The sequence below is a fragment of the Portunus trituberculatus genome, chromosome 49, assembly GCF_017591435.1.
Source record: "Portunus trituberculatus isolate SZX2019 chromosome 49, ASM1759143v1, whole genome shotgun sequence".
Taxonomy (NCBI): domain Eukaryota; kingdom Metazoa; phylum Arthropoda; class Malacostraca; order Decapoda; family Portunidae; genus Portunus; species Portunus trituberculatus.
The window spans coordinates 12,991,151-13,001,581 of NC_059303.1; the positions used below are offsets into that span (position 1 = coordinate 12,991,151).

Sequence of the window (10,431 nt, forward strand, 5' to 3'; positions counted from 1 at the left end):
GTGTGTATTTCTCGCCTTTTAATTTCATGATAATAGAAAGGTGCAAATTCCTTTTTCTTGAGTATTCTACGTTTCATATCAGCGTCGTTATTGTTTCCAGTGTTTGCCTTTTTACATGGTTTTGCTTTTGCATTTCCATGGCGGTACTTCGTTTTTACTTGAAGGAGCTGATTTTTTTTAAAGACCTCAGTTTTTATCAGGATGCCAGTGTAAAGCTAATATATGATAAGCATTCCTCACCTCGGTCTCAGAGGCGTCATGAGGCACTCCTAGCTAATACTTATAACAGTTAGATAGCTCTGTATCATTATGCGATGTACTTCAATGTGTGTAATTGCTTTCAGAATTTGTTTGTAGTCTCCATTCTTGCCAATGATTGTACATGTGTTCCTTGATTGTCACCATCTGCAAAGCATGGATATTATTTTGCGAGTTTTTTTTTTTTTTTTTTTTATTAAGAGCGCCATTTCACGGCCTTTCAGGGAGTGGATTAGTACAATCTCAAGATGAAAACTCGCCACTGCTGAAATTGACACCATAGAAGTTGTTCGCTATTTGTCAAAATAAGTTTTGTGCATGCACTTACTTGTCATGCTTGGAAATATATTGACTGTATGTTTCATAGTGTTTTTGCTTAAATTTATTCACCTACAAAGTGAAATTGTGGCAATACATTCCATTTTTTAAACCACATACTCAAACTATACAGTTCAAGAAAGGAAAGAAAAAATACGATTATATTGAGAAAGAGTTGTTGGAAATCAGTATATAATTATATTTTTTCCTATATTTGGTAATAGGATTGACAAGCCAAAGTGGTAGATGGGGCCGAGCATGGCGAGTGGCGGAGTGTTGAGGAGGGAGTTGTGAGTGTTGTGCCAGGAAGTCCAGGTGGTATTCGCCGGAGCTGTGCCTTGTATACCTTCGTGAACCATCCGAGTATACAGTGATGTCTGGTAGAGGTAAGTATCGGAAGTAGACACGTGAAGTGAGTGGTGTGGAGGCGTATGTAGAGGCGACACAAGGTAGACAGGAGGACAGGATGGCAGAAGGCGAAAGTGAAGAATTTGGCGCCACTTTGAAAAGTTACTATGGTGCATGTTGTTGAGGGTGTAGTGTAGGCATTGTCTGCCATGCTCACCGCTCTAGAAGCCTTCACGGGAATCGTTGTGATGACAAAAACTTAGACTTATTGTAAGTTGTAGGTATGCACGAGACAGTTTGCCACAAATAAGCCGGTGGTAGATACATGATTTTCCCGGGTTCCCACGTGTGTTACTGGTCAGAGTGGGCGCAGTGCAAACACTCTTATTACCTCTTTGTAACGACGCGACACCACGTTTAGGATTTAGGGCTGTATGGGGGAAAAGTAACACTATGTACCATGCCAGTCTTGAAGTGATGGGGGAACTGAGTTCGTGGCTTATTGACTGAGTTAGGTAATTAGTAGTGTGCGGGGTGGGTGGGTGAGCTTCTTGCTAATGTAGGCAAGTTTGAGGCAGTCCTTGACAAGGCTGTGAGGTTGAAGGAATGATCTCTATGGGGGTGTAAGGGGAAGGCTTTATTCTTGCATTTATTTTATTGATGTAACATGCCTTATTACATTAGGCAGCAACAGTATTTACTTACGATATTTCATGATTTGTATGAGGTGTAGGAGGCACGTTAATTAATATGTTGCAACACATTCTTGTTTTTTGTATTCAATTTTAAGTTCACTGTGGGATTGATCTCTTCGTGATGTTCAAGAATATAACCCAATCATATATCAGGGAATATCTTTTTATTATACAAACAGGATTGAAGGCCATAGCAGGGTTCAAGAAGGAAATTGTGTACACATGCATATATGAGGCTCTTAGTAACATAATGTGCCGAGCACCACATGTAGAGTATGGAGAAAAATGCAGTTAAAGTTGTGAGGAATGTTAAGCTAAATATTAAAAAAATATATATATATAATAATAATAATAAATAAATAAATCACTGGTTCCCAAATTACTGTATTTTGTTGTACATGAGAGACTTGGCACACTTGGCTATGTACTAAGGGACTTGGGACTCTTATGTTCTAAACACTTCCCCAAGAGATAGGTATATGCAATATAAGCACTAAACACTGTCCAGGTTATTATCAGATTTAATGATTATCATAATTCCTTCCCAAAATACCATAATACTGGAAAAGTATATCATTCTGTACAAAAACATTTCAATGCTGAGGCTGGCTGACACCCTCAGCATTGAAAAGCCCACATGGTATAAAAAAAAAAAAAACTGTAGTTGGAAGTATTGTACTGATAAAGCTGTTCTTTCATTACAGGCAAAGCCAGTGGTGGCAAAAAGAAATCACGGTCCAACCGTGCTGGCCTGCAGTTTCCAGTGGGCAGGATACACCGACTGTTGCGCAAAGGGAATTATGCAGAGCGAGTTGGTGCTGGAGCATCTGTGTACCTGGCAGCTGTGCTGGAGTACCTTGCTGCTGAAGTGTTGGAACTGGCAGGTCAGTTTTCTTTTTTGTTCCATCTTGCTTATCATTATTTGTTTCCTTCAGTCCCTGACACTTTACTCCCCTCTGATAGCATCCTTCAGGTGGATGGGAATGGTGGAACAGCCTCCACTTCTCCCTGCTCAGACATTCCCTACTTGGCTTCAATTTCAGTATCACTCATGCATTCTTTTACCTCATTCTTTCATAAGAAATAATCATATCTTAGCAGACCTTCAAATGACATGGCTTGTAGCCAACAAAATCAAAAATTTTTACCTCTTAAGGGGCTATCACACTGGCCTATGATACGCGGAACGTGGGCCATGGTTCTTGGTATGAAACCAGGAACACTATCACACACAAGCTGCCCGTGTTCTTGTTATGCTAGGCAAACGGCCCACTAACCAAGACAAAGCCTAATAAAAATAAACCAGAACAAAACCATGCCGCTTATACCTTAGCCTGTGCTTTGTCCTGGAACTGCATTTCCACTTCCTCTTGTTGAAGAAAAGTAAGTAAAAAAAACTAGAGAAAAGCTGAGACTTGTGCGATGGCAACTTTATAGTCAGAAGTGGTTGCCATGAGCCCAAACTATCGACATGATATACACTTAACCCTTGGCTATCGCGCCCAATTGGGGCCGAAATAGCCGCGCCATAGCCGAATTGATCTTGGCGGGAAGGCGGTTTTGGCCAATGAGCGCTCAGATATTCCATGACGTCATGGCGGGGCGCACAATAGCAGGCATCTGAGGTCGCGATAATGAAATTTTACCAGCTTTTCATGGGTGCGCGATAGCAATAAAATGCGATAGCCGAAATCGCAATAGCCGATGGTTGTCTGTTTATATATTTTACCTTTTCTAAATTGATGAAATATTATTTAATATTCCAATATGAAAAATTTAGTCACATTCTTTTTAGTTCAAATGAAAAGTTTTTATTACATATATCATGTTTACTTTTCCATTGGGATAGCATACGGAGAACCGGGATGGATATGAAGCCATCCCAACTTGGTTCCGCTAATCCCAGGCAAGTTCCAGCTATCTAGAGCAGATGTTCCTGGTTCTGCGTATCATAGGCCAGTGTGATAGGGCCTTTATTTTCTTCCTCTATCCTGATAGCATACAATCGCCTTCATCTCAAAAACTAAACTATTCTCTTAAATTTTTGCTGACATCTCTGAACTATTCTCTTAAATCTTTGCTGACATCTCAACAATTGGTGCTGCTATTTACAGTATTTTCATCCCCACACTGGCCTCTTTCCTTTAAAACTTTATTGTACAGATAGAGTCCGACTACCTGTTGTTTTCTGTAGATGTTCTCTGAGCGAGTATCTTCCCAAGTGAAATTTAACCATGTCCACATCCACTGATCCTTTTTACTGGGGCTATCTATTACATGTAATTTATTTCTCAGAATGATGACTATTCCAATCTTTTAGGCTATTGATTTATTGGTGGGATTTTCTTTCTGAAACTTATATCTTGTGTCTGCCCACAGTCTCTCTCTCTCTCTCTCTCTCTCTCTCTCTCTCTCTCTCTCTCTCTCTCTCTCTCTCTCTCTCTCTCTCTCTCTCTCTCTCTCTCTCTCTCTCTCTCTCTCTCTCTCTCTCTCTCTCTATATATATATATATATATATATATATATATATATATATATATATATATATTGTGTATTTCTGAAATTATTTCCAGAATCATTCTAATTCTTGTTCCACATTACTGTTGATGTATAAATTGAGGCAAAAGTTTCCCCCATCCTAAGCGAGGCATATGAGCAGGGGAGTGCGACCTTGCTAGTATCTCACTCACTTGTAAGTGCTGACCTGCCCTTGTTGTGGCCTGGAGTATTCACAGTTGCTGTGTTGTATTACAAATATAGGTTCCAAATTCTCATTTTCACGTTATTTTCAAATTGGAATGCAAGAAGAGTGGCCTAGAGTTTTTTTTTTTATGCAAAACTATATGCTACATACTGTATACCTAGTTACTTATTTGTGTTACACAAGGCCTGAATTATGATCCTAATGTCTCAGTGTCATTATTTGTGTACCTTTATTTACATGTTCATTATCCATAAAGCTCATCATTGATGTGTCAACAGGTAATGCTGCCCGGGACAACAAGAAGAGTCGCATAATTCCTCGCCATGTACAGCTTGCCATCCGTAATGATGAAGAACTCAACAAACTCCTGAGTGATGTCACAATAGCTCAAGTGAGTGGTGTGTCAAATAAGCAAGGACTGTAGTGAAGGGTCTACTAAAACAACTTAACACTAATGTTGTACCAGCTATTTCTTACCTGAAACTAATGTCAGTAAAGTAGACATTCTTTTCAGCATAATATAGGATAGCAAGAAATGCTACCCTAGATACAACTTAAGTGGCTTATTACTTGTCACACACACTGAGTAAAATGGAGAGAGAGAAAAACATAAAAAAGGTGATAAATAATATCATTAATGTGGTGCAGGAGGGAAAAGACCTAGTACAAGAAATAGAGGACTTCCATAGAATTGGAAAGTTCACAAGAGAAGGTATGAGGCCAATAAGAATCAAACTTAAGTCACAAAAGGATGTAGATGAATTGGTGGAGAAGTCATGGAGGTTAGCCCAGCAGGAAACAACAAGGAAGATTTGGTTGAGAAGAGATCTCGGTGAAAAGGAAAGAGAAATGTTAAATGAGTTGAGAAAGGAGGCTTTGAAAAAAAATGAAGAGAGGACAGAAGAGGAGAAGAAAGAGTTTTTCTGGAGAATCTTGGATATGAGACTGAGGAAGTGGTTCATAACCCAGAAAAGTACAGCAAGAAAGGACTAAAGAAACTTACGTATGAGCGGAATGTAATGTATTCCAACATAAATGGAGTGATATCGGGATTTTAGAACTCAACGATTACTTGAGGGACAAGAACCCAGATATTGTGGGTCTTACTGAAACAAAACTGAGAGAGGGAGAAGACCTGATGATGGTTGGAGAAGGAAATATAATGTTTGGAAAAGAAATAGAGTAGGTAAGATGGGAGGAGGAGTGATGTTGCTGGTTAAAAAGATATAAAGGTGGATCAAGTGAAAGAAGGTATGGGAAAGGCAGAAGTGCTAAAGATCAGAGCAGAAACTAATGAAGGAAAAAGAGGCACTACATAGTGGTGTACGTACCACCTAAGACAAATGCATGGTCAGTACAGGAATATGAAGAAATGATAAGTGATACAGGAACATGTCTGGAAGAAATGTTGGGTGGCTGTGAACGAACTATAATGATGGGAGATTTTAATTGTAAAGAGGTGTGTTGGGAGGACTGGTCAATGGAAGGATCAGAGACAACATGGGGAAATACACTATTGACACTGGCAATGGAAAATGTGTTAACTCAGTGGGTCAAAGAAGATACTAGGTTTGGAGGAGAGGGAGCATCGTCAAGACTGGACTTGGTCTTTAGTACAGAGCCAATGGTCATTGAGGAGATGAGGGTGGAGTGCCCTTTAGCAAAGAGTGATCATGCAGTTTTGGAGTTCAAGGTGATAGATGAAGAGAAATCTAGAAGAAATGAAGAATATAAAGTGGGAAGATGGAATTATGCCAAGACAGATTTTGGAAACCTAAAGAAATTCTTTCAAGAGACAAATTGGATGAAATTCAAGAGTGCTAAGGAGCAAATGAAAAGTGGAAGGAATTTATAAAAATATACAAAGAAGGTGAGAAAAATTTGTACCAATAAGACAACATAGAGAAGTTGGAAAGCAGGACTGGTTTAACGATAGATGTGAAAAGGCTAGAACAAGAAAAGAGGATGCATGGAAGAGGTGGAGAAGGAAAAGACGGATTAAGCAGTGGGAAAGTTACAAAAGAGCAAGAAATGAATATGTGTTGATTAGAAGAGAAGAAAGAAAGAAACAAGAAAAGGATATAATTGATAAATGTAAAGACCAACCAAGGCTTTTTACAGACATGTGAACAACAACATCAAAAATAGAGAAAGTATTGAAAGTTTAGAAGTAAATGGAGTATGCAGTGAGGATCCCAGGAAATGGCAGAGGCTATGAATGGATGCTTTCGGAAGGTATTCACAAAGGAGACTGCTTTTGACAAACCACTGGTAATGGAACAGAAAGGGATTATGAAGGAGTTTCAAGTAACTGTGGAGGAGATCAAGAATATGATGGGGAGTTTAGAAGTGAGAAAAGCTGTGGGACCTGATGGGGTATCAGGATGGATTTTAAGAGAATGCAGGGAGCAACTGGCAGAAAAAGTTTGTGAAGTAATTGATGCCTCATTAAGGGAAGGTGTAGTGCCCCAAGACTGGAAAAGAGCTAACATTGTCCCAATCTATAAATCAGGTAACAAGAGAGACCCATTGAACTATAGACCAGTGTCACTTACAAGTGTGGTAGCTAAGATGTGTGAGAGGGTGGTGAAGAATAGATGGACAGACTTCTTGGAGAAAATGACATACTTTGTGAGTGTCAATTTGGTTTTAGAAAAGGGCGTTCATGCACGACAAACCTGATATGTTACTATTCGAGGGTGATAGATGTAATACAGGAAAGAGATGGTTGGGCTGATGGAATATATCTGGATTTAAAAAAGGCCTTTGATAAGGTACCACACCGGAGACTGATCTGGAAACTTGAAATGGTAGGAGGAGTGCATGGCAGTTTACTAAAATGGATGGAAGACTTTTGGTAGGAAGAGAAATGAGAACAATAATTAAGGACAGACCATCAGAATGGGGCTTGGTGGAGAGTGGAGTTCCACAGGGATCAGTGTTGGCACCAGTAATGTTTGCAGTCTACATAAATGACATGGTGGATGGGGTGTCCAGTTATGTGAGCCTATTTGCAGACGATGCAAAATTGTTAAGAAAAGTGAGATGTGACAAAGATTGCGAACTACTCCAGGAAGACTTGGACAGAATATGGAAATGGAGCTGTACATGGCAAATGGAGTTCAACACGACAAAATGCAAGAAATTAGAGTTTGGCAAGAGTGAAAGAAGAATCAGGAGTATGTACAAGATAGGAAATGAAGACATAAAACCAGTCATGAAGAAAAAGACCTTGGGGTGACAATTACCAATGACCTATCGCCAGAGAGACATATAAACAAAATAATTGGAGAAGTATTGAACTTATTGAGGAACATAAGAGTGGCGTCAGATATTTAGATGAAGAAATGATGAAGAAAATAATTACTGCAATGATAAGACCAAGGCTTGAATATGCAACAATACAGTGGGCTCGAACTTAAAGAAACACATAAGGAAACTAGAGAAAGTACAGAGGGCTGCAACAAAAATGGTGCCTGACTTAAGAGATTTGACTTATGAAGACAGACTGAACAGAATGCAACTTCCGACCCTGGAAAACAGAAGAGAAAGGGGAGACCTGATAGCAATATACAGAGTGATGATTGGCATGGAAAAATGGATAGGGAAGATCTGTGTATGTGGAATGAAAGAATGTCGAGAGGGCATGGGAAAAAACTAAAAATGGCCACTTATAGGAGAGATGTGAAAAATATAGCTTCCTCATAGAAGGGTGGAAGCATGGAATAGTTTAGACGTGGAAGTGGTCAACGCAAGGAATATTCATGATTTTAAGAAAAAGCTGGACATTAGTAGATATGGAGACGGGACAGTACGAGCATAGCTCCTTTCCCGTATGTTACAATTAGGTAAATACACACACACACACACACACACACACACACACACACACACACACACACACACACACACACACACACACACACACACACACAGTCTGAAATTATTTAGTGTCACTGTCTTGGAAGGACAGTGTGTGATGTGACTATTAACAATCAGATCGGTTTATGAGCTCTGAGCTTGCTCCGTAATGGGGAAGACCGTGGTGCTGGTGAATAGCACACACACACACACACACACAGCTATATAAATCTGTTTGCGGATGATGCGAAACTGTGCAGAGTCATAAAACAAAAAGAGGATTGTGAAATACTGCAAGAAGACTTAAACGAGATCTGGAAATGAAATGAAGTAAAAAATGGGAGATGGAATTGAATGTGGACAAAAGCCATGTCATGGAAATGGGAAAAAGTGAAAGACGACCAGTGGGAATCTATAAGATGGGAGATGGAGTAGAACTAGAAAAAATAAAAAAGGAAAAGCACTTGGGAGTGACGATGGAAGAAAACAATCAACCGGTAAGCCATATTGATAGAATTTTCAGAGAGACATATAATTTGCTAAGGAATATTGGATTAGCATTTCACTATATGGACAAAGAAATGATGAAGAAATTGATAAATACTAAAATAAGGCCTAGATTGGAATATGAAATTGGAGAGACTACAAAAAATGGCTACAAGAATGGTTCCAGAATTCAATGGGATGACATATGAGGAGAGACTAAAAGCTATGGATCTACCAACCCTGGAACAGAGAAGAGAGAGAGGGGATCTGATACAAGTTTATAGATTGATTAACGGAATGGATCAAGTGGATAATGAGAAACTAATCCTGAGAGAAGAATATGACATTAGAAGCACAAGATCACATAGTAAGAAACTGAGGAAGGGAAGATGTCTGAGAGATGTTGAAAAATATAGTTTCCCGCAAAGATGTGTTGAGACTTGGAACAGTTTGAGTGAGGAAGTGGTGTCAGCAACAAGTGTGCATAGTTTTAAAGAAAAATTGGATAAGTGTAGATATGGAGACGGGGCCACACGAGCATAAAGGCCAGGCCCTGTAAAACTACAACTAGGTAAATACACACACACACACACACACACACACACACACACACACACACACACACACACACACACACACACACACACACACACACACACACAAGCAAGACAGGCTTGTCAATTTATTTTACCATGCAGATCCTAGAGTAATTTATTTTTTAAACTTGTGCTGAATTTTACTGTCCGCCACACTCTTGTTTAGAGACGAGTCAATCCAGAATTGCCTTAATTGATACATTAAGTAGTATTTTGCCGTGTGGAGACTAATGTGAACTAATTCATCTCAATCATTCCGTCCACAGGGAGGAGTGCTACCCAACATTCAAGCCGTCCTCCTCCCTCAGAAGACCTCCACCCACCCCAAACAGACTAGTCAGTCCCAGGAATACTGAACATCATGGATGATGGTTGCACCACACCTTCACTCTGGACCTCATTGATGGTCACCAAAGATTTTGTGCCTGTTTGACTTTTTGAAATGTTACAAGTCTTTTTGAAAATTACTGTGTGTATCCAAAGTTGATGAGTGTTTATTTCATTATTTTGATCACAGTTATTTTACTGCATCAGTAATTGTGATATATAGTGTTAGTTGTGATTACTGATAAAAGTGACTGTAAAATCTTGTGGATTTTATTATGTCAGTCATCTTATATTAATATGGATTTTTTATTTTAATCTGCGGGTTTTGTCAATTATGTTATATTGTTATGATTATTTTTATTCTTTACTGTGGGAAAGATTGAGTGAGGATTATTAGGTCACTCACATCTTACATTGTATTTTTAATTTCAATAACTAAGTTAAGTTTCATATCCATTGTTATTGTGAGCACTTTTGCTGATCAGATACATATAGAAATTTGTCAAGTTTTGGATCTGTGTATTTTAAGGTATGATTAACTAAGGATGATAAAAGAAGAAAATCATTCCACATAGGTTCTAGTTTATATGTAAAGAAATTAATAAAGAAGAAAGCCAAGTTCTTGTGATGTACGTACTCATTGTTAAGGTAAATTGATATATTTTTGGGGGAAGTCCTGGATGAAGAAAAAGGAATTGAGACAGGGAGTGCCTTGTATTAGTGTAAAATTGTTGAAATAATAAATGTGCCCCTAATGACGGATAAATACAAGTGTAACACATGAATTCGTATTTTGTTTTAATCATGAGGAAACCAAGGACATCCTATTCACGTTACA

General features: G+C 38.8%; 1 protein-coding gene across 1 annotated transcript; it reads left to right on the forward strand.

Moving 5' to 3' along the window:
* Nucleotides 1-802: 802 nt before the first annotated feature.
* On the forward strand, nt 803-10,378 carry LOC123499128 (histone H2A-beta, sperm-like). Its single transcript, XM_045246768.1, has 4 exons — nt 803-962; nt 2,324-2,503; nt 4,602-4,714; nt 9,533-10,378. Exons 1-4 carry the CDS (start codon nt 950-952, stop codon nt 9,620-9,622), a joined length of 396 nt encoding a protein of 131 aa, XP_045102703.1. The 5' UTR covers nt 803-949; the 3' UTR covers nt 9,623-10,378.
* Nucleotides 10,379-10,431: the final 53 nt, after the last annotated feature.